Source organism: Lontra canadensis, unplaced genomic scaffold, assembly GCF_010015895.1.
Source record: "Lontra canadensis isolate GAN:19392208 unplaced genomic scaffold, GSC_riverotter_1.0 scaffold9, whole genome shotgun sequence".
Lineage (NCBI taxonomy): Eukaryota > Metazoa > Chordata > Mammalia > Carnivora > Mustelidae > Lontra > Lontra canadensis.
The window spans coordinates 5935783-5960619 of NW_022631003.1; the positions used below are offsets into that span (position 1 = coordinate 5935783).

A 24837-nucleotide genomic window follows, 5' to 3' on the forward strand; every position below is an offset into this window, starting at 1 on the left:
TGGTCATGCAGATGTGAACCTGCGCAGTGGTTCTCAACCAATGCCCTCTGCCGGCGAGGGCATCTGGCAAAGTCAAATTTTGGTTGTAATCGTCAAAGATTACAAAGTGGAGGATGGGGCCATATTGGCATCTGGTGGGTGGAAGCATCCTGGGTGGAAGCATCCACAGAACAGGCCCCCACAGCAAAGAATTACCCAGCCCCAAAGGTCATGTGCCCAGGTTGAGAAGCTCTGGACCAGCGAGCAAGCTATTGCCATTTGTGGATGGAGGAAAAGTTTTAGTAACAGCCTTTTTCCAGCTCCCCTTTCTCCCATGTACCAATTCTTAGGGATCGTGGCTTCTGGCACAGAGGTCATCAGTAGGCCTAGAATGTGAACTGGATAGAGCCAGTATTGTTTATTTTTTTACCATCTAAAACCATAAGTCACCCTGCAGCTCAGATATGAGGTCCCCTGCGTTGTCACCGGCGTCCTTGGACTCTTAGGTGCCCTGGTTTCTGGCGGGGTTTCAGTTACTTCCCCCCAGCAGCCTGTGCAGCCATGCCCTCAACACACTTGGGGAATGAGGCGTTTTCGTAACGTCATTTATTTAGTCTAGATGAGATATTTTGCTCTTTAAGAACAGGAAGGTTGTGGATTCCCAGAAGCTGGAAATGGGAGCGAGAATATTTCTCCACTGGGGAAGTTAATCACGTTGAGTGTACATATAAGGATAAGGCAAGGGAGAGGGTGGCGGAAAGCCCCGATCTGGGCTTTTCTCTACTTGTGGGAGCCTCCTCGACCTTGGGCTGTTACCTCTTGAGGGAGAACTGGCGCCCGCGGTGACAAGGGTACGTTTGAAGGCGGCGGGGGCTCTTCCCCGACGGGACAGTCTCACGGTGTCTCCGTAGGTTAAGACCGCCTCCTTTCCCAGCAGCTAATCACTTCTGGAAACTGCCCGGTCCCGTGGGGAGGGAGAGGGAATAGGGCCGGCGGGAGGGTCCAGGGACGTGGGAAGAAGCCAAGCGGGCGGGAAACAGCAGGAAGAGGCGGGATTCTGCCCTTTGTCTCTGGGTCTCCAGCCCGAAGCTAAGCCGCGAGCAGCCCCCACGCTAGACGCCCCCAGCCCTCCTGAGCGGGTCCAGGAATCCGCCGGGCGGGGCGGGGCGGGGTGGGGCGGGGGCGGGACCCACAGACCACGCCCACCAGGCAGTCTTTAAAAGGTGCGCGCTCTTTCTCCGCGCTGTTCCCGACTGCCAGCGCACTGCGCTCGTTCTGGGTCTGCGGTTTCCGCTGGCGGTGCGTGGTCTGCCTCCGACTCAAGTGAGTAGTGGCGGTAGGGGCGCCTCCACTTACCCGGGGGAGGGAGGTTACATAGTCTCCCGGGGTCCTCAGGACGTCCTACACGACGTCCCGCATCTCCTCTGACATCCCCCTCCGGGGCTCCCCTTGTCGCCCCTCCGCCAGTCTCTTCACGCCTGTGTGCGGGTTCCCACAGAACCCCTCCGCACACCTGCCCCACTCCCCGCAGCTGCCCCCGCCCTGTCGTCGGATCCCGGGCCCTTAGGGCAGATAAATAATAGTGCGTGACCTTCCTACGGGTTGTTCCAGACCGGTTTCTCTGGGAGAGAGGCGGGACCGAGAGTTTCGCGTTGCTGCTAATCCGCCTTTAGTAGCTTTGGGCAGCCTCCTCCAGCAGCTGGTTCTCTTTCCACGAAGGGGAGGGCGGGATCCGAGTCTCGGGGTCCCCTCTGCCCGAAGTGTGCTGCGCAGACAGCGACCTTACCAAGGGCTGGTTGGGAGTCCTGGGAGTGAGGTGGGGGCTTCCACAGACCGCGAGTCCAGAAGCCTTCCTCTGCTGCGGTACTGAGCTGCTGGCATCCCCATTGTTTGGTGGTCTCTGCCCACCAAGCACTGAAATTTAAATGTTCAAGAACAACAGTGAAACATCAGGTCGATCACTCCTCGCTTTTTCCGGAACTTTCTACAATTCAGGTACAAACAGGAAAGCCATATTGCTTGGTTGTGAAATTCAGCAACAGGTCCTGAAAGTCACATCCTGAGTTCCAAAGCTCCACGTAGGCAGCCCCTTGGGGGAGGGGGTATCTAAGCCGGGAGACACTCAACCTTCCTCCCCCTTCCCCAAGCCCAGACGTTTGTTGAAGGATATTTAAGTAGTTACCCAAAATGTTTAACCCGGTTTATTTGCAGGCAGCAGACAAGCACATTTTCACTTTATATGTGCTTTCAATATAGAAAATCTTTTAATTTGGGGTAGTAGTTTTTTTTTAACTCAGGCAGTAAAATTGGTCTCTTTAGTCCTTTCCTAATTAACCTGTTTTAAAGCTCTACTTATGAAATGCCAAGAATTCAAATAGGACAACCACAAATTTGGCTATAATTTGACTCAGATTTTTCAGGAAAGAGATGGGTGATGGATTCCTGAAATGAATCACGTAATTTCAAAACCTCATACCGAACTGTAACTGATTTTATGAAGTCCACCATGTTCTTCCCTTACTATCTCTTGTCATTGTTCTCTCAGGTTGACTGCTGCTGGTACTTGATCAGTATTTCTCAGTGTTTTTTCTACTCCGGATTCTAGTTTTCTTCACTCCTTTAGAGTGAAAATACGAGAGGCAGGATCTGTATCTCATCAGTCTTTGAGAGTCACAGTATACTTGCCTGGGTGCCTTAAACACAGCTGGGCCAGAGCCAGTATTGGTTAATTGAAAGGAAGGAGTTAAGACTGCAGTTGTGGGGGACAAATATTTCATTGGACTCAGGCAATAGATAACATTAGCAGATTTGATCTAAGCTTTTGATCATAAATTTTTAATGAATTCCTCCAAATGTATTCAAATATTGATTGATACAAATACTGATACACTAAATACTGTGATGAAAGCAATACTCATTAAAGGTCTGAGGAAATTGCCAAATAATTTGGATTTGTGGGAAATTGTATTTTATACTAAAACAGCAATAATGTTGGCATAGCATAGAGGGAACGGAAATAAATGGATGAGCTGTAGAAGCTTAGCTTCGGCCTCAACATTGCCACTAAATGGCCATGGAGATGTGGACCTTTAAGTTTTCTTCTCCGCCAAGGATGAGTTAAATGAAATGAGCTGGGAGAGCAAGCTTCCTAGCGGGGGAGGGGGTCATGGCCTGGTGTAAAGGGCAGAACTGACCTGTCCCCCAAGTCTCTTGCAGCTCCGCTCCCATTGGTTTGATGACCTTGGGCAAGTAACTTTACTCTCTCACCTGTTACTTCCATCTTATAAAATGGATGTAATAGCATATACATGAGGATTGTCATAAGGCACGTTGATCTTGATCCTTGAACAAAGCCCAGCTCAGCCAGGGAAGGATTCCTTGTCATTAGACGCTCTTGTGAACTTTGTTGAGTATATGGGGAAGTGGCTCTCAGTGAAAGCCAACTGAACCGTATCTACTGGCCTTGCCTGGAGGGGATACTCACAGGTTTCCTCCAGGCACTGTGTCCTGTCCTGGGCTGGTATTTTCATGGCATCCCTGGAGTTCTGTTGGGTGGGGATCTTTAGACTCCCTTGGGGCCTTGATTACCCAGAACGGTGATTCTTAACTGTTTTTGTGTGGTGAACCCTTCTGGCCATTTGGTGAAACGTCTGAACCCTCTTCCAAAATGTTGTGTGTGGTTTTTTTTAAAGATTTTATTTATTTATTTGACAGAGAGAGATCACAAGTAGGCAGAGAGGCAGGCAGAGACAGAGGAGGAAGCAGGCTCCCCGCTGAGCAGAGAGCCAATGCGGGGCTTGATCCTAGGACCCTGGGATCATGACTGGAGCCAAAGGCAGAGGCTTTAACCCACTGAGCCACCCAGGCGCGCCTCTTCCAAAATGTTTTTTAGTGCCTAAAATAAAGTCCATGATACCAAGTTTCACCAGTCCCCAGTATTTCAAGGAAACTGTGGTCCCACTTAAAGAACCCTGAGTTGGAGTTTTCTCAGACTAGATTGTGGAGCAAGCTGGCACAAGTTCTGATTGTTAAAAATTTTTAGTTTTGGTGTAAGTCAAGGGGAAGAACCAATAGAAGTACCTTGTGAATCATTTGCAGAGGATATCAGGGTCCTTGCTTTTTTGTTTACTGTCTCGTTGTGCCAACGGTACTACTAATTGTCCTTCACTAATAAAAAGAGGCTAGATGGCCATGTAATAAATACGTTACGGCTACATAGCTTCCCAGCTCCCTAGAAGAAAGGTTTGTTGGTGGCTTCACAGTACTTCTGAAAGAGAAAAGTGTAGAGAGACTCAAATCCTCACGTAGTACAAGAAATGCCCGGTTTAAAAGAACCTGCGCCAAAACCAGAGAAGTCAGAACTGTGTATTTGGTTGCCAACAGTGGTTTACTTTTAGCAAAACATCAGTGAAACAAACTCTATAGCTTATTTGAATTTTATTGGTATTGATTTTTAAACTGAATTGGTAATTTTGTTTTGGTGTCACAGTTATGAGCCACTTGATGTCTCTATACCTCAGTTTCTCTACCCATAAAATGGGTAAAATGTCTCCCTTCGTCATTATGAAGGTTAAATAAGTTACAAGAAGTAAACTATTTCATATAAGTAACATATATAATAAACTTTATATAAGTACTTGTAATTATCATTACCTACCACGTGGGAAGCACCATTCTGAATGCTTTCCATACATTGTTTAATCTCAGAACTGGTTTATGAAATAAGTAAGCATTTTCTCCATTTTTAAAATGAAAAAACTAGCAGATCAAATAACCAATGTCACATCATTTGGCAAATAAGCAGTAGTCTTGGCATATAAATCCTGGTCTGACTCCCTGTAAAAATCACACAAACATTAAATTATTTGAATAATTAAGTATCTCGCAGTTCTCACAGATTGTAGATTGCTGTGGCAGATGCTGGGGGTTATGGTGACCAAATTTATAGCCTAGTTGCATTCTAATTGCAATATGTGATTTGGCAGGTAGTATCCAAATCTGTGTCAAGGATTTTGCTGTACCTCAGGTTGAAGACAAAAGTAGAAACAGGATATAGAATTAGTACTTAATGATGAGGCTGAGGTGAACATAGGAGAACTTACTGACAAGAAAGAGGGATTCCTCTGTAGTGAGGATAGACTTTGGGCAACGGAGAGGTGTGGTAGAGAGCTTTTTTGCTGAGAGTAGCAGTTTGAGTGTGAGACAGGCCCATAGAAGACACTTTCTCACTGGTAGCTGGAGCCATGAAGACTGGTCAGAGAAGAAAGCATTCCTGTGTACAAGTAATTCGGTAACTCAAGGATCAATCATTCTCAGGTGATCTGAGATGGTCTCAACCCTTCTATCAGATTCGGGAGTTTGGGGGACAGCTTGCGGTTCTGGAGCCCAGACTGGTGTGTTTGGAGGTCAGTGACCTCAGCAGGTCACCTAACACCTGAACTTCTGTAGCCAGATTCAGGCCCCACAGTGCTGCTAAAGGCAAAAGAAGCCAGCATTTGTGGAGTGCGGGCTCTCTACCTTCACAAACGTTATCTTACTAAATCCTCCAACCACGCAATGAGAGAGAGTTGTCATCTGTTTCCAAGGTATAGTGGAGGAAGTTGAGGTTAAGGATTTGGCCAAGATAACAGAGCTGCTGACTGAGTTTCAACCTTCTATCTAAGTTCTGCACTCTTTCTCTTACACCAGGAAGGTCTTAAAGCTGGCACGTGCCCACAGTAGACATGTGTAATCACAGCCGTCTTCAGTGCAGAACCTTGACGGAACTTCAGAGTCTTTTCAAACACAGGTCCAGGAGCCAACTATAAGTAAATCTACAAAATGAAATGGTTTCTGCCATCGCTATACAAGTAGACCATGCAGATGTTCTGAATCCCTTTCTCTGTACCTCTGTGTCACAGGTTCTATGGTAGCATCATTATTGGTTTCCATCGTTCCACCATGCAAGCAGAACTCCCCGAGGAACAGGCCCCCTTCCTTATAACCAACCATTTCAGCCTCAGTTCTAACCCAGGATATGAAATGCTGGATGAATAATGCACTCAGTGAAATCTTCTTACGGGAAAGCATTGTACATTGTTTATTAGCTGCCCCTACCCTAGAAGAATTACTTGTGATACAGAAAAGAAGTTAGGATTTAGCTGGATGAGGGAGGACAGAAAGTCAGTTCACCTGATGGGGAGGGATCAGGGGTATCATGAGGGAGTGGCTATAGGAGATGAGTGGGAGATCAGGATTGATAACAAAGCATCCTACCTTGAGTATACTGAGTATATCATCATACATTGAGTGCCTCCTATAAGCATGTTCTCATCTCATTATCTTAACAATTCTGTAGGAAAGACACATTATTCTCATCTTACATATGAAGGAAATGAGACTTTGTTGACTCCAACATCCATGCTCTTAATTCACCCTTAGGCTGAGCTATCTTGAAGATGTGGCTTTGGTAGGAGCGGCATGGAACATGAAGCTGATCACTGAGACATTAAGTCTATCCTTACTTCAGTAGTACTCACTTAGATAAGGGAAACAAACCAGATAGTTTGGTTAAGGAAACATTTTTAGAATGGGCATTGAGTAATGCTTAATTTCCAATTAACTACCACTCTCAAACTCTATTAAAAATCATTGTAATTCGGGACAAGGCAATTAATGTACATATTCTTTTTTTTTTTAAAGATTTTTTATTTTTTTATTTATTTGATAGAGATCACAAGTAGGCAGAGAGAGAGGCAGAGAGAGAAGGGGAAGCAGGCTCCCTGCTGAGCAGAGAGCCAGAGGTGGGGCTCTATCCCAGGACCCTGAGACCATGACCTGAGCTGAAGGCAGAGGCTTTAACCCACTGAGCCACCCAGGCACCCCTTAATGTACATATTCTTTCACTAGTGATCCCTCCGGGTGTGTCTCAAGATGAAACTGGATTATAGTAAATCTCTCTTTCGAGAAATTGGATTCTAGCCAGATTCTAGGGTAATAGCAAAACCCTGTATGTAGTAATAAAATGTCAGAGCTTCTGGAAGTATTTAGAATTTGGGTTTAGAGACGAAATCACTCCAAACCTCTAATATCAGAGCAGAAACACACTGCAAGTGGCGACATGTAGACTCTAGACTGGTGGATTCAAGACAGATTCTAAAATAAGATGCTAAATGCAGAACAGGTGGTGTGAGAATGATGCATGTGGCCATTGTGCAGCTCTTGTTGGTTATCTAGAGGATGAAGTAACTTTACCACAAGGTGACTCAGATTTGAACGATAGTAATTTTCTCCCGGGGTAAGTCTTAGGAAATTTTGGGTGGTGTCTTTGCCTGGGGAGAAGCAGCAAAGAGAAATTGGATATAGGTGTTCAGATGTAAAACAAGCTTTTTAATCTAACACAGTGGATAAATCCTAGTGTTAGAACTCTTTCAGACATTGAAAAACAGAGAACAGACGGAGAAACAGAGAATAAGCCTGTGTTTGGCCTCTTTTGCGCACTATGTGTAAAGTGAGATTTCATTTCTCCTCTCACCATTCTGTAAATTAAGGCATAGGATCAGGGAAAGGCATGCAGCCCAGATTGCTCAGTGCAAATCCAGTTTGCTGTGATTAATGTCAGCTGTTGTGGAGTAGTGCAGCCAAAGGCTTGTAGGAACCACGAAGCTTTAGAATTCTTTTCTATGCATAGCCATGCCAAGTGACAGAAATGGAAGATCATCACACTTCTTCCTGCCAAATTCAGGAAAAGTCCATTGGGGTTCACCCTCAGAGTGTAAATTTGAACTTCATTTCTTAGGCCCCACAAATGGAACTAGTGTTGTATTTGCAGTGTGTTTTTATGTCCCCAAAGAAGGTATAGGAGTGACTAATCACCTAAGTTTTTTCTTTACCCTATTTGTGGCTCTGAGCTATGCCCTTCTGTAGTGGGTTTCTGTACTGGAGTGCTTATAGCAGGATGGACAGTATGAGACACCCCCCACCACCACCACCACCATTTTCAAGCTCACAGTCACTTGATGTCTGCCAAAACATTTGCTCACTTTCTTTTATCTTCACAGTATCTCCGCTGGGTGGAAAGAACTACCTTTCCCTGTTTACAGATGAGAAAACTAAGCCCAAGGTTGCACAGCCATTTTAACAGTGATATTAACCTATATCTACCCAAACCAACCAATCAATCTCCCTCCTTCCCTCCCTTCCTCCCTCCCTTCCTCCCTCCCTTTTTTCCATTCTGAAATACTTCAGATACACAAAATAGAGAATACTGTAAGGGACACCCAGCTACTCAGTATCCAACATAAAAAATAAAGCATAGGGCACCTGGGTGGCTCAGTGAGTTAAAGCCTCTGCCTTTGGCTCAGGTCATGATCCCAGAGTCCTGGGATCGAGGCCTGCATCGGGCTCTCTGCTCAGCGGGGAGCCTGCATCCTCCTCTCTCTCTGCCTGCCTCTCTGCCTACTTGTGATCTCTCTCTGTCAAATAAATAAATAAAATCTTAAAAAAAAAAAAAAAAGCATAACTACAGCTGAAGCTTTTTGAGGACGCTCTATTCAGAAATCCTTAGGAAAGCCTTAAAATTGGATGGAACTTTTAAAATGTTAATGACTTGGAAATTTTACTTAGAATCCAAAAATGTGACAAAGAGAAGACGACCAGTGCTACCTTTGTCTTGATCAGCGTAAGATTGGACTGGGAATTGTACAGACAAGCTGAAAAAGGAGGAATTCTTTAAAACAACAGAAGTTATTTTGACATGTGCCAACTGCTCTGGGAGATGGTATGGGGAAGACAGAGATGTGGTCCCCATCCAGGAGGGGAAAAGGCTTTTAACATAGAAGCTGAATGTTGTAGCACTTTGATGGGTATTTCCTGAAAAGTGACTCATTTGGCTGCTGTGGCATGGGCAGTAGAAATCAGACTTGACTTATAAGAAGTGAATTGAAGCAACTGTGAATTACATAAAGAAAGGAAAGATCTTCCCTTTTTAAAAATCCAAACTGCTGTTTGATAGAGAATAACAAAGTGATGAGTTTGTTTTTGAAAAATGTGCTTTTAAATGCTATTCAAAGATAACCCAAGAGAGCATTAGTCTTGATGGAAATCTGGTTCCTTCCTGGTGACAGCACCAAAGTAAATAGGTGTGAAAATGTAAAATGCACATTGATATTAAATAATACACTTTCTGATATGAGAAATGCCTTGACAGTCACAAAATATTTCAAAAACCAGCTGGGCTATTGATGCTTGGGATCCAATTTTAAGGAATTGTAAGGTCATTATCTGGGTGCCTGGATTTGGTTTTAGGTTTCCTCTGGAATCACGAGGGTACTTCCAGCAGATGTTTGTGGCCTCTATGAGGATTCCAGGACTCTGGTAACGTGGAGCCATGGGGCAAAGTCAGTGTTCTAACTGCACTCCAGACTCAAGCCAGGGGAAGGCCGAGGGAGCCAGGGCTTTGTGGCTGAGACAGTCAGGCTCAAATTTCACTGTGGAGTTAAACAATGGAGCACGTCTCTCCAGGGAAGGGAATAACTGATTTATGCAACTACTAAAGGAAAGCTTGCAGATTTATTCCATTGTTGCTAGCTGTTGATCCTCTATGGATGCCTTCACAGTAGCCAGTGATGTTGGTGGACCCTTGCAGTTACCTAGGTCCTGTCTGAATAAGCAAGTGGGCTTTTGTAAGCTGAGACCAGCAGTTTAGGGGTAACTAGTCGAATCTGTCAGGTCTCTTTGTATGTGCTGGTTTCAAGGAACAGGAGCTCCGTTCTGAACGACTCGAAGAGGCAATTTATTGGCCCACATAGTGCCCAGGATAAGACGAGACACAGCCGAAAAGTGTTTAAACCCAGTCTCTCCATCTCTTATCTTCTGTGCCGCCTTCATTCTTAGGTTCTTTGGTTGCAATGGTGAGACAGCCACTGCAGCTCCACACCTGCACCCACAGTCCTAAACCAAAGCCCTGGGGTTTAATTCTCACTAACCTGTGTGCCCATTCCTACATCAGTCACTGTGATAGGGGGTAGGGGCTGCAGTGACTTAATTGCCGTGACCGAGTCACATGCCCAGCCCTGGAGTTGAGGGCAGTCAGTACCCTTTAACCAGTGTTTCTCAAACTGTCTGGCAGAGGACCGTTCGTTCTTTTGTTTTAATTTCCAAGTACGGGTTGATTCTCTGCTGTTGAACAAGATGAGTGCACTGACCATGCTTTTATTGTTGGGGCATAAAACTGTTTAAAGGTTCTAAATTCTCACCTGAGTTTCATCTTGACTTGCCACCAGGCGTGGTGGACCACCGCTAGGAGACCACGTTTTAGTAAATACTTCTCTAAAGCTCACGGACCAAGAAAGAGATGGTTGCTTCCCCGGAGAAAACCTGGGGGAAGGTGTGACCAGAAGAGGGTCAAGAGAACACCGTATGTTCAGAAATGTGGCCAACACAATGACTGATTCTTTATAACTTGCTTGTGGAAAGGCCTCATCTCCGTGTTCAGGGAGTCACTGGGTTCTGGATCATTTAAACACTGTAAGATGGGCTGGAGGATGGGAATTTACCACCTTCCTTTTTAAGAACTGAAGATTCCTCTGTGGGTTACGTTGCAGTCCTCCTCTTCCCTTATTTAGCCAGCCACAGCCGAGTTAGGAAGGAGGTCTCTCTTTCTCAATCCAGCTGTTTCCTAGAGAGGCGTGCATCTCATCCAAGGACACTTCACCACCAAGGGCTGCAAATACCACTGATAGAAGGGAAGCCTGGAAATGATGGTGCGGGAGAAAGGAATTCTTTCACTGTGTGTTTAGACACCACCCAGGGCAGGGCAGACAAAACACACCACCCTTGAAGGACAACTTTCTATAGCACAGGGGCAGCCGACTGTGCTGGTCTAGTCCAAGTGGGCATTTTAAACAGCAGCCAGGTGGGCTGGTTTATTGAGGAGGGAGATTAGGGCACACTAGCCCCACATCCTAGCAAGATAGCAGGATTCAGACCTGGAGCTCTCCCATAAAGGCAGGCCATGGCGCTCAGATGCACTCGGCAGATGGTTCCCTTTGCCGGGGAGGGAACTCGGTAGTGTGTTCTGCATGGACTGACAGGCCTGTCAAAGAGGGGCAAACAACCCCTGGTTGGGCTGGGGTGAAGCAGAGAAACCTAAGTCCTAGCCATCTGGAGGGCTGTTTGTTGTGGTTACAGCAAGGCTCCACGCATACTGTTGTAAAGTCACAAACCCAATTATCGATGCTGTAATTCTGCATAACTCCAGCGGACAAATACAGAACTCGTTCTTGCACAGCAACTCAGCACTGGCTTCTCTCTCCAAAGTGTCGCAGCTTGTGTCTGGTGCATGTTAAGAATCTGGTGACGTTAAAAGGAATTAGACGTGTAACAAGAACCTCTCCCAAGTGTGTGTGCTTCAGCGGAGTCTTCAGAACCCATCACTAAGAAGAGGGCTTAGTCCTTCTTAACTCCCAGGACGCTGGTGGCCTTGTCTGGGTTGTGCCCGGCGACCTGTAACGTTCTGAATGCCCCTCCTTTGTCCTACAGGAAAACACCTTGTGCCCCACAAGCTGGAGTTTGCTAATGAAAGAGCTGCGATTAGAGGAGGTGATTTGGGGTGAACGTGGGCCTCTCAAGATGTGGTTAGAGCGGTTTCCCCCGGGAGCTTGTCAGACATGTCGTAGGGTGTGGGGACATCCTCAAGCATCCTTCTTTCCTTCAGGATGCCCGTCTGGGGAGGTGGCAACAAGTGTGGGGCCTGTGGGAGGACCGTGTACCACGCGGAAGAGGTGCAGTGCGACGGGAGAAGCTTCCACCGCTGCTGCTTTCTGTGCAGTAAGTAGCTCCCGGTGCTCGACCTCTGACGGGACCCATATGTCCTAAAAAGCCTCAATTTACTATTTAAGGAGAGACATTGTGGTGATGTTAACAAAGATTATCTTAGAAGTGTCAGTGGGTTTTGCTCTGTCCTGGACAGCTTGAGGGCTCGGCATGGCGGCAAGGATGGCCGGGGTGACCCACCACACGTGGCCTGGCTGTGTCCCCACTGCTCTTACCCTCCACTGAGCCCTTACTGTATTTTCCTCGTTCTCCCTGTGGTCTCCCCTGCTCGGCAAGGAGCTCAGTGTTGTTCATCGTCTGGTACTGGGCCTGGTTTCTGGCACATGGTAAGGGCTGGGCTCTGATTTCGGAGTGAGCGGGTGGCTCCTCTTCCACCCCAGCTTTCTCCTCCCAGCGGGGCCCCTTCTCTTTGAAAGCCCTTGGCTGGCTTCTTGGCACACGATTCATTGAAATCCAGTGTCTAGGAGTGAAATTCCCAACTTCTCTGCTAGTGAAAATTCAGAGTCATTTCTGGTTATTGACACCCTAATTGAGGGAAAGGAACATAGGGTATGAAAATCCCATCAAAGTAAGCTGGGGATTATTACTGTTTCTGGCTGGAAAACTGTCAGTGTCTGCTAGAATAGGAAGTAGGACATGAAGCACACGCCTATTCCCTCCTAAGACAGTACCTTGGGGACAGTGAGAGAGACAGGATGAGACACAGGCCCCTCGTCCTGCACGCCCCCTCCCGTGACTGCTAAGCTGTCAGCTGCAAGCAGTAGAGAAGCCGCTGCAGAAAGCTGTTAGTCATCATCTTCTGACTCAAAGGACACAGTTTTCTTTGATGGGGGATTTGTTAACGTGACAAATCCACCGGTACGTGCAGACACATCTGTAGTCCTGCTCAGTGGGAATTACTACTAGAAACTGCACATAGTAAGTGGGGTTAGTTGTCCTTTTCCCTCGAGGCACCAGCATTCAGCGCGTTGGGACCTTTTTATAGTGTAGCTGTTCTGCGGGCAACTAGACACAACAGAAAGTCGTGGTTACAAAGAATAAAAATACAACCTATATTTACTGTGTACGCCCCCATAATAGATACCACATCTCAGGTCTGCTTTAAGCATTTTTTCTGTTAGAAGTTACTTTTTCTTTTTTTAAGGAATCTATTTTTCAACAGGTTTGAAACCAAGAGTATGTGAACAAAGAAGAAATTCAGATACTTTAGAAACTGTTCCTAGTTTCATCTACTTTAAGCCGTGATAGTGTCTCTACTGTAACAAAGTCACCGTTTACTTAATATCAGCGTCTTTACTGGCGATTTTACTACTACAGAGTATGGTCTCTGCTGACTAAAGCCTCTTATGAATATAATTCAGAAGAGCGTGTAAACCTAGAATTTTGCTGTAGAGAAGAGAGAGGAGGACAGAAGGAAGGATAGTAAGACAGTAGTGTCTGTGAACTTGCTTTGGTTAAGAGATATGTGGTCTTTGAAACCGTTTTGTGTTTCTGTGTATTCTGTTAAAGAGTGTTTGTTCTTCAGCAATGTATGGTTTTGGGTGAATGGTGTCTTCCAGCAAATGTATCTCAGTGCCTGAACCTCAACAAGCAAGGTTCCAGAGTAGATGATGTCATTCTGAAAAGACGGCAGTCTTAACAGAAACGTTATAATTTTAACTGCTTTATGCCAGCCAGCTAGTCGCCTCTCCCTGCCGTCTTTCTGTCCTTCCTTCCTCCTTGCATTCCCTACCCGCCCCCGCCCAACACCCTTTGAAACAGGAGGGAACCAATCCCCTTGTCCACTAACCTTGGATCTCCAGCTGCCCAGCTGTGCTACCAGCAAGTTCCCTCACAGTTTCCTTTTTTCTCAAGCTTTAGTGAAGTTTTAGAAAGTGAAATAATGTCTGGGTAAAACATGATGACATTTGGCAGTTTTATGAAGTGGGATACATGGAAATGTCTTGTGGCAAGAAAACCATCAAGAAAGAATGCATTCTCCTTGGGGACAGAAGGGAAATACAAATGCAGACTTCAGACCACTTTATGATTTTCAGACACACTCATCACTGCTGGAGAAGCTGGTGGCAAGATGAAGTAGTAATACTTTTTCCCATCTAGACTCGTGATGAAAACAACCATTCTGGATTTAATTCGTTTTTATGGGGGGGGTGCTCTTTGGGGGAGAAGAGCTGCAGAGCCAACTCCCACAAGCCACTCAGCCACCCTTTTGTTCTTTGTTAGGTTGTGATTTTGCAAATCTAGGAGGAAGAGGTGGGAAAAGACTGTGTTGAGGGTTGGGAGCAAAGTGTTGTGTTCCCTTTGTTCATGTAATTATAGCCATCTCTGAAACTTCTCTCCCTCCTGCCAGAGAGGCCAAGCCTGTAGAAAAGTTTGAGGCTTCAGGATGTTAAAAAATTCTGGTGTGTTTCTGAAACAACGGTCCCATCCATGGAGAGAGGCAGATCGTCCTCAGCTGTAGCTGACCCAGTCCAGATGCCATCTCTGGTGTTTGGAAAACTGCCGGAGAAAAGGAATGTGAGAGAGCCTATACCTTGTAGACCACGTGTCAGGGCCACCATTGTTCTAAGGAAAAAGGCATCTGTGGCATGGTTCTAAAGGTCTTACTCCCCCTCAGTGGTTTGCAGGAAAAATTTAGATAGCACAACAGTGGCAATTCACGATGAGGAGATCTACTGCAAATCCTGCTACGGAAAGAAATATGGGCCCAAAGGCTACGGTTACGGCCAGGGCGCTGGCACGCTCAACATGGACCGCGGTGAGAGGCTGGGCATCAAGCCCGAGAGGTAAGTTAGGACCCTGTTTCTTACCTTCAGAAAGGAGTCATAACAATTGATGTTGCTTGGTGAACAGAACAGATGTTTAGCTTAAAATAAGCACAAAAAATTATTCCAGTTTTCTAGTATAAACAAATGACTGTTCTTTAAGCTTGAAATGGGCAGTTTGGGACCTAGCAAAATTCTCATTGATTATTCCAGTGATTTCTAGGCTTGATTTTGTAGCTGCCTCCCATGTATCAAGAAGTCATGTTCTCAAAAGCACATGGTTTGTATTTACTTCCATCTCACAGTGTTTCTGGAGACCATATGTCATGAAATCAAATGATACAGAAATGTAGTATCTGAATCATAAAAGATGTATTTCTCAGGTGCAATTAAGCAGTCAGTGAAAAGTCCTCAGTCACTCCTTCCATGTAAGAATAGTTCACCAAGCAATTATTTTTCTCCTACAAATTCTTACTTAAAAATGGAAATTATTTCCTGTTTTTGATTGAGAGATCAGTATTAAATTTTAAAAGCTCCCAGTACCAAAATAGCAAGGTGTAACTCTGCTCAACTTCACTTAGTATTTCAGGTTCAGGCTGCATAGTTTTTTCATTTGGAATTTCCTCTTAATTCCTATTTGAACCCTGTAATTCCATCATTTGAACTTCATATTTTTCACATCCATTTTATACTGAAGAGGGCAAAACTGGGTGATACTCCAGTAAGATTGCCTTTTGTTGGACGAGACCATTAATCATGCCCTGGGAGCCGGCCACTCTGCAGTATTAACATGTTACCACATATAATCCTCACAACCCAACAAGATAGGGTTTCCCATCTTACTCAGCAAATTTAGACAATGAAAATGAAGTGACTTGCCTTTGGTCACATTGCTGGTTAATCATAGAGTCTGGAAATCAACCCAGTGTAACACCCAATCTTACAATCTTAAACACAGTGTATTATGGTGTGCCTGAAATAATTTGTGTCTATTGTGTGCTGAACATTTATGTTCATTTTATATAATCCTTACAGTAACTCTGAGTTTAGAAACTTTGTATTTTATTATAGACAGGACAGGAAGGCTCAGGTCCCACAGGTAAGTGACACAGCCAGGATTTGACTGCACGTCCATTTGGCTCCCACACCTGTGCTCCTTCTACCGCACTGAGGCCTACCTGTCTGTTCTTTGGGTTTCTTCCACACTCAGTTCAGTTTCAGAGCCATGGTGTCTTGTTGTGCACCAGCTGTTCAAGGGCTGACTCATTCAACACTGCGTGCCATCACTTGTGGGAGCCCAGCTTACCTTGGTCTTTGTTGAAGTTCATTGTTCTTGTTCTGCTCTTCTTCTCCAGTTTGTTAAAATCCGTTCTTGTTTTCTAAGATTTTATTACAAATCTTTCGAAACACATACATCTATATCCCTTTCCCCAAACGAAACCAAATTCATCCATAATCCCAAAAGTCAGTCAGTGATTGTGGCCGTAGTTTTAAAGTCACAAAGACCAGTGGACCCTCCTCTTGACCTCCTCCTGCTTCTCCACATTCTCCGGTAATTGACAAGCCCTCTGTGCTGGCCTGTCGATCTGGGCCCTTGCCTCTTCCCCATTTTAGCTGGCCACATACTAGGACCAGATGTAGAGAATTCCTTTTCCAGAAGCCTCTCTCAGTGACTGAATTCTGGGAGCAACTGTGGTCTAGAGCAGCCTGTGGGACATGGTAAGGATAACGTATGGGGACCATATATCTTCACAGGGATCTCCTGGGGAGATGGCGCTGTGTGGGCAGGAACATTTCATTGAGGCACAACTGCTTTTTTCAGTTCAGACTCACCAATTTACTGTTTCTCTGAGCCCCTACTTCTTCATTTGTCATGAGGTTAAGTTATCCACACCCTGTGATGTCATTAGCAGGGAGAGAGGAGAAGATCTCCATTAAGTTCTTATTAACAGAATGTGCTGGAAATTTTTCCAGGGAAACTCCTAACTCCAAATGTTGGATATCACTGTGAATACACCTTTAAAGATCACTCTTCTTTTTTTTTTTTAAGATTTATTTGACAGAGGGAGAGCGATCACAGGTAGGCAGAGAGGCAGGCACAGAGAGAGGGGGGAAGCAGGCTCCCCGCTGAGCAGAGAGCCCGACGCGGGGCTCGATCCCAGGACCCTGAGATCATGACCTGAGCTTAAGGGTTAAGCAGAGGCTTAACCCACTGAGCCACCCAGGCGCTCCTAAAGATCACTCTTAAAAGGAACTATATACAGTAGGTTGTAGAGATTTTTTTTAAAAAGATGTGCATATCTTAGTGACAATTAGAAATACCAATACTGTGAGTCAGTAATGCACTGGTATTTGCTGCTCAAAATAAAATTCCCAGTGGCCGTAGCCAAGAGGATTAAAAAAATTCTGTTTGTGAAACCGTCACATGGAAGGGTAGCAAACCGTGAGTTGGCCCAAACGTGGATACAGTGGAGATGAACAAATGGAAGATAAACAGGTGAAGAGTTTGAATACATCCTTTGATGAAAGGGGAGTATTTCTAAATTAGCATTTTATTTTAAATATGTATGTAACTTAAACTATAGTCAAGAAGAAAAAAGAAACACCTGCTTTTCCAGTAGGAAAAAATGGGACACTTGCATCATTTGCTGAGCTGCTCTTGTCCTCTTACCTGCTCAACCTACGTGTGGACTTGAGGGGGTCTTTAAATCTCAGAGCCCACAACCGTGTTCTGCAGAGTAGCTACACCAACATACTGAAGGGGGAAATCATTACAGAAAGCGAGGAAAAAAGTTTACCCAGTGACTGTAAACAAGTGACAGAAATAACTATCCAGAGAAAAAGTAAACATACAGTAATAAGCAAACTTTTGAAATATTTTTCCACGAAGAAAGCAGTTTGTTCACACTTTCCTCTACTTAAGATATACCAGGAAATTAATCTGTAAAGCATGCTTAACTTTTTTAATGACTACCTAAGTCTACTGACCTGTTTGCAGAAACTTTTAACTGGTTAGGTTCACAGTGATTTTTCAAACTCTGATTAAAAAACAATCCAACCAACCAACCTAGCTGTGATTCCAGTGGTGGATTCCAGTGAAGAGTAATATGAATATGGGGTAAAAATATGCCCACTGTAGGTTTTTATAAAGCAAAGCCTAATTGTTTAGTTAACAGGCAAGCACTGGGGATTCGATAAATTCTTAGTTTAGACTCGCATGTTTAAGTTTGGGGACTCATCTGTCTTTTGGGGGCTCTAATGGGTCCATAAGTAGGTTGGAGTACCAGCTGGCTGGCACCTGAGATTCAGTCCTCCTTTCCTTGCTGTCACTTCCGTGAAGGCTGCTGGCTGTGGGGCAGTTGAGCAGCGAAGTCCCAGCTTCTGGCTGCACCTGCCTTGTGGGCTTAGCAGGGGCCTTCGGTAAATCTTGCCCAATTTTTCCCCCCTTTCTGCAAGTGCTCAACCTCACAGGCCTACAACAAATCCAAACACTTCTAAATTTGCTCAGAAATACGGAGGTGCGGAGAAGTGTTCCAGATGTGGGGATTCCGTGTATGCTGCTGAGAAGATCATTGGAGCTGGAAAGGTAAAGTTCTGTCTTGAGTTGCCAGCTGTGAGTGACTCCTCTCTGCTCCCTTTCTCCCCTTTCCCCTTCCCATCCCCTTCAGGTACTCTGTCTTGCATATAAATAAATACATGCCTTGGATTCATTTTTCTTAGATTTCCATCTGAGTCGTTAACTTTTTGAAGTGATGCCCTTCCTTGATAGATCACATCTGTGTTGGAAAGACACTTGTTTTCATAAGGGGTGCTCCTGAAGGGTAGCTAGAAAGGCAGACGGCTAACAAACCTGCACTCTGCAGGTTACTCCAGGTAGTGGGAAACCAGTGTGAGGAACAGTGCTCGTTTGTCGTGTGCACTTGAGACAGCTGCAGCCCAACCACGTCACCCCTTGGAGCTGCAGCTGCTCTCAGCCACCCAAGAGGGAGTGTCTGAAGGAGCGGGCTGTGCTTGCGGCAAGGTCTGAGACCACTCCTGGGGACACAGCCCATGTCTTCTGTGAATGAAGACTGAACCCAGACCTTTGGCAGGTGACCGAGAGTGGAGGTCCGGGGAGGCCCCGTTCCAGGCTTTTTGTTGGAGTTGAACCACAGCAATCAGGGGCTCGTGCTGGCTCGATCTGTGCGAGGCATTTGCTGCAGCACCTAAACTACCGTAAGAAACCAACCTCTCACACTTACTCGGTTGTCTCTTGCAGCCCTGGCACAAAAACTGTTTCCGGTGTGCCAAGTGTGGCAAGAGTCTTGAATCCACAACTCTGACTGAGAAAGAAGGTGAAATCTATTGTAAAGGTAAAATTAATTTCTGTTACTACTGTCCATCTGAATATCCCACACCGGTTATTGGTTCAGGAAATGTCACCAGCATTAAAAAACAAAAACAAAACCTGTGACAGTGCGGAAGGGTGGGATTGCCACTGGCTTTTTAAAATAAAGGCTCTAGAGATGCTTACAAGGAACAGAGAACCACAGAACAACTGGAGATGATACAATAAAGTTGTGGTCATTTCAAATTCTCCAACAAATAGGACGGGAAAAAACCTCACTATAAAGAGTCTTCTTTCAAATTTACATGTTCAGCAAAGCATATGAATATATGAAGGTAATAGATAAGTATGTCACTCGCCCGGCCTGATTTTTATGCTTGTGACTCAAGTGGGACCGTGAGCTGAGTACTGTGGAATCAGAATGTTTGGATTTGCCTTTGTAGCTAGTGGTAAGATACTTACTACATCGCTCGTTATTTTATTTTAAAGATTTTATTTGAGAGGGAGCATGAGCGGGAGAACACAAGCAAGGGGAGCAGCAGAGGGAGAGGGAGAAGAAGACTCCCCACTGGGCAGGGAGCCTGATGTGGGGCTTGATATGAGGACCAAGATCATGACCTGAGCCAAAGGCAGCCACCTAACTGACTAAGCTACCCAGGCGCCTCTACATCACTCATTTTAGATCTTAAATCAACTCTTTTGGACATGCCAGACTTTTTTTTAACTTCTAAGGATTTGTCCCTTCATGGGTCTTAAAGCAATGCTGGCAAAGTGTAATGGTTTTCCACTAATTCTCCCTTTTCTTTCATAGGATGCTATGCAAAGAACTTCGGGCCCAAGGGATTCGGATATGGCCAAGGAGCAGGAGCCCTTGTTCATGCTCAGTGAAGCTGTAAACCCAGAACCGAGATCACACACTGAGAATTCCGACATCATTTATGCCCAGATCATCTAACACTAAACTACTGTGAAATTCTGCCAGCACCTAAGTACTGTCTGTCGTCCCGTACATGGACAGGCTGGCTGACTAGTAGGAAGAGAGCACTGTATCCCTCTGCTTTATTCATTAGCGTTGTCAAGAATTGCTTCTTTTACATTTTAAATAAAACTTCAGCTTGATTTGGTTGTTCAGTGTCTCTCAGGTAACCTTTTGTAGAAGCTGCTGTGATCTCAGATAGTAGAAAGTCATTTTAGGTCCCTACCTGCACACTAGTGGTTAAAGAGAGTCCACATGATGAGGCTAATGTCTACAACACGGCTGTTGGAAAAGATCTCTTTTAACCTGGCAAGTGTGCCTCAAGAGTGAGGGTTCTAGCTCTGCAGAGATGGCATTGAGCAGCATTTCCCACCTAGCTGTCTGCCCTCCCCACTTTGGCTGGTGGTTACTCCTCTCTTCAAGCATGGTTCCTAGACAGCCTGCATTAGAATCACCTGGGAGTATTAAAAGGCAGACTCCCAGACCCTACAGAAACAGACTCTCTAGAAGTGGGAGGCTGTAGAAGCCCTTCTAACAAGCTCCTCAGAAAGGCACAATGACCTAGGGTGGTGAGCACACTGTTAAAAGACTGAGAATTCTTTTGATGCATCTAACTCTAAAGACTGTTACAAACAACAACCTGTGGACTTCAGACTCGGTAGGCTTGGTATGACTTTTTTTAGACTCCACTCTGATCGGATAGATCAGACTTACTAAATCCTGGAAACTGACATGCTTTTCTCAAATATTTCAATCCTGCATAAGTTGCAAAGAATACTGCATTATCCTGCACATTTAGCTGGCTCAGGTAGAAAAGGAACATTAAGTATACACAGAATATTTTCATTATTTCCCCAGAAACTTTTAGTTCTTTATCAAAGACTCTGACCAACCTTTTATTTTTCAGGGGTACGGTGTGAAAATTGGTCTGTAAATGTGTATTGGTAAAACTGGACCAACATGATCAATGAGCACATTTGAATCTTTCCCAAAGCCTATTTCAACACATTATATTGCTTATTTTGAAAAGCTACAGGGGTGTGCTATGTAGGACATCAAAAACATAAGCAGAAACTTAGTGGGAAGAAGTCAATCTTGAGGAAGCACTAAGTGCAAGAATTCATGCAGCATAGCCTTGAGCACCTCATTTATGTCTTATAAGGCAAGTTCCACTGTGGCAGAGGGGAAGGCCTTTTTGTTAAGCAGACTGGGGAAGTTAATCAGCAATAAAAGGAGATAGGTTGAATTGAAGAAGAGTTAGGGAGTAACTTCTAATTCTCTGTGTGGTAGTTTTAAAACCTCTTGGACATCGCCACCAAAATAAGACTAATCTCCCCCCCCACCCCCAAATAAAGGCCAACCCTAGTGACTCATTTTTTAACTAGCACAGTATAATGGACAACACTAGGTTAGAAAAGACAGTACAACTTTTGCCTGCCTCCTTCCCTTCAGACACTTACTCTTGGAACTGAGCCACCATGTTTTGAGGAAGCCCAAACCACATGAAGAGGCTACATGTAGATATTACAGCCATAGCTTTGGCGGAGATCTCTCTCATCAGCCAGTATCAGCTGACATGAATAAGCAAGCCTTCACTTTATTCCAGTTTCCACTTTTTGAACCATCCCAGCTGACACCAAGTGGAACAAAGTACACTATTACTATTGCTGACCAAACTAGAGATTTGTGAACAAAAATACTGTTTTAAGCAAATAAATTTTTGAGTGGTTGATGGGGTAGCTAATAGACAACCAAAACTTATAAAACTTCCCCACACAGAACCAACATTTTCCTACCAAGTTTCTGAAATTGGAGATATGCATAGATACCCAAGAGGAAAACACTCTAAATGCCGGTGCTTAGTAATTTGAGATTTCTACCCAATAAGCAACTGAAACATCCACTCAAAATTATTCTTAAATTGGGAGCTATGACAAAACACCTCCAACACTGTAAAATTAGTTACCAGTGGTTCCAGGGGCAGAAAAGGGAATTGGCTCTGGGTAGACTGTTCTGGGAGGAATCACTTTCAACATCTGGATGTAAGTCAAGAGGGTAGCCCTAAAGTAATCCAAATGTGATATTAAAGTGCTGTATGGAACTATATACTTTAATTTTTTTAAAATGAAAAATTTGGGATGTTTTTTAACTCCTTGTGCTGGTTTGGTATATTTGAGGGCTGCTGGCAATTCTAGTTCCAAAAAGTCTTCAAGATCAATTAAATTTAGCAAGTATTGCTATCAGTCCATATCGATACATTCATACATACACACACACACACACACATATATGTATATTTACATATATGTATATGTCACACCCTAGCAATATTGAAAGCTTTGGGAGCCTGTGGCTGAGGCTTTAACTTGAGAGCCTTATATCAAATTAGTTATCCAAGGAACCACTACTATCTTAAAAGTTAAGGACTGGGAAATGTTGGTCTGGACCACTGGTACTCAAACTTACTAATCTCAGGACACCTTTACATGCTTAAATTATTGAGGACCCCAAGGAGCTTTTGATTATGACAAATTACATCTGCCATTATTTTCCCTATTAGAAATTAAAACAAAAACTTAAAAAAACATCTTAACTCAGACTTCTACTTAAAGCAAAGTGAAAACAACAGGGGCCAAATTTACCCTCTCACTTGAAACAACAAAAACCACAAGTTACATTAAAAAAAAAAAAAAGGTTTTTTAGGCACTGGACAATAGGCAACAAAGAACAGTTACGGGGAAAATGAGATCAGTCTTGGGATTAGCAAAGCTAACTGCTTTGCGAGTTTCCAGGCTGTAGCTTAAGTGCAAAGAGGGAGAACACCGGCGAGGCTGGAAGGCATTCTGAGTTGACTGAGCTGGGTCCCCAGGGACCAAGGCAACAGAGTTCAAGGGACTGGAGAGAGCTGCACAGAAAACTCCACAAACATGCAAACTACAACCCAACACCCCCCTCCCCGCGTTCCTTTGTAAGTCTTTAGCTGAGTGCTGATAGTGTGTGCATATAACTATCCAAGACCAGACAAAAAAACCAACACAAAGACTTAGAACAAAGTCTGGTACTCAAATGGAGCTGGGAACAGTGCCTGTTTACTCCCACTGGTGAGACGGGGAAATGCGACTCATGGGGCTTTAGATGGAGCACACAGGTCTTGCTTGCCCCAACAATGGGGAATTATTAACCCAAACTGAACACTGCTCTGGTCCTGCCTAACAAATCTTGCTTAGCAATAAAACCTGAAAGGATGGAAGCTTCTAAAGAACTCCATCCCAGAAAAAGTTCTGCACTTTTTGTAGGAATACAAAAGAATCCACACCCACTTCACAGTATCTGGCAGCCAATCAAAAATGACTAGTCCTACTGAGAAGCAGGAAAATAACGATCCGTAGTAATGAAAGATCAAAAGCAACCCAAGCTGACCTAGACATGAAGACTGGCAGGTAAGGATGTTAAAAGTTCATTGTAAGTATACTCCGTATCTTCAAAAAAGTAGAGATACAAAAGATATAAAAAATGGTCTAAATCAAACACTGTAGTTGAAAACTATATCCAAGATGAAAAATACATCGAATGGTATTGACAACAGACTAAACCGTATACGTGAAAAAATTTAAGTGAACTTCAAGACATAAAAATGATCCAAGTAAACACAGGGGAAAAGAATTTAAAAGATGAACTCATCAGTGGGCTGTAGGGCAAACCCAAGTGGCCTAACATATGTGTAACTGGAGTTTCCTGAAGGGCGGGCGGGGCGGAGAAAAAATATTTGAAGACAATGACTGATAAATTTCCAAATTTGATGAAGAACTATAAACCTACAGATCCAAGCAGCACCAGCAGCAATGAGGCTTTCTGACGCTTTGTAAGGAAACAGTCCCTCTTTGAGTACTCGGAACACTGCTGCCTACTAAAAAGTATTTTTTATCCAAATAAATGTCTGATAGATATTCTTGTAAAATTTCTCTGAGCAAAAAATTCATACTCAAAGGCAAAAAGTTTTCTAAAAGGCACATCTGGTTCCTGGAGTTTGTGACCTAGCTGACCTAGATCAAGGAACATTTTGAATATTCCACTTGCAGTTACAGACTTTTCTATTTTATACCCCACATAAAGATATTTAATAAATAACTCTTAAACCAACAACTTTATGGAACCGAAGATTTACTTTCTGACAAGAAGCTAAGACTGACTGTCCTGATACGTATCACTTGTTTCCAGTTATTTCTATAAACTCTTAGAACCAGATATCCTTATCATAGGTACAATCTACCAAACTGGAAAGGGGTGGGGGAGCCAGACAAGTAAATGAGGAGGAGGAGGAGGAAAGCACCTGCCATGAAAACTGATGACTTGCTGCAGAATTTGTTTCCTTTTTACACTAGTTCAAAATACTGTTACTTGAGTTCTATACAGCTCTGGATGCTTCACTTTAAATATCATAAAATAATTATGAAATGAGTATCAGTCCAATCTGAAAATGTTTAATACCACTGGGTTCTCAAACCATTAACAATCCTGTGAACAGGCAGGAAAGAGGTCCTTCAAAAATTCTGCTTTTTAAATTCCCCAATGAAGCTGTCATGCACAGCTTAAGCAACTGAGATCAATGTTCGACAGGTTTCCTTTTCTAAGATTTTATTGGTGTCTTTAGATAATACTTACATTTGAAACTTGGGAGATTCATACAACCCCTGAGCAATTCTATGCATTCTATGGAATGCAAAATTCTTAAAGAAAAATGTATTCCTTTTATTTAAAAAGTATTCATCACATACATGTACATACACACGGAATTGGACATTTTGAAAGAATGCTACCACCACATTTTACTTTTGCTAATTTCTAGTCCTGCCGCTTGCATCCTAGTTGACCCAAATATAAATACACAGAATAATCTTTTTATATCACAGGTACTACTACCAGTGTTTCATCAATTTCTTGAAGTGAACTGAGCAAAATAACAAACAAGCACACAC

The 24837-nt window shown here is 44.1% G+C and overlaps 1 protein-coding gene across 1 annotated transcript; it reads left to right on the forward strand.

The window, feature by feature from the left end:
- Positions 1-1235: 1235 nt before the first annotated feature.
- On the forward strand, positions 1236-20014 carry CSRP2 (cysteine and glycine rich protein 2). Its single transcript, XM_032854720.1, has 6 exons — positions 1236-1302; positions 11675-11787; positions 14411-14579; positions 18015-18144; positions 18817-18910; positions 19697-20014. The coding sequence occupies exons 2-6, from the start codon at positions 11676-11678 to the stop codon at positions 19771-19773; spliced, it is 582 nt and encodes a 193-aa protein (XP_032710611.1). The 5' UTR covers positions 1236-1302; position 11675; the 3' UTR covers positions 19774-20014.
- The last annotated feature ends 4823 nt before the right edge of the window (positions 20015-24837 follow it).

What these genes read in the sequence shown, in the direction of transcription:
- CSRP2 (XM_032854720.1), top strand. Translation starts at nt 11,676, where the DNA reads ATGCCCGTCTGGGGAGGTGGCAACAAGTGTGGGGCCTGTGGGAGGACC. An exon ending in CTGGGCATCAAGCCCGAGAG is followed by an intron (nt 14,580 to 18,014) that starts GTAAGTTAGGAC and finishes CCTTTCTGCAAG; the next exon opens with TGCTCAACCTCACAGGCCTA. An exon ending in AGATCATTGGAGCTGGAAAG is followed by an intron (nt 18,145 to 18,816) that starts GTAAAGTTCTGT and finishes TGTCTCTTGCAG; the next exon opens with CCCTGGCACAAAAACTGTTT.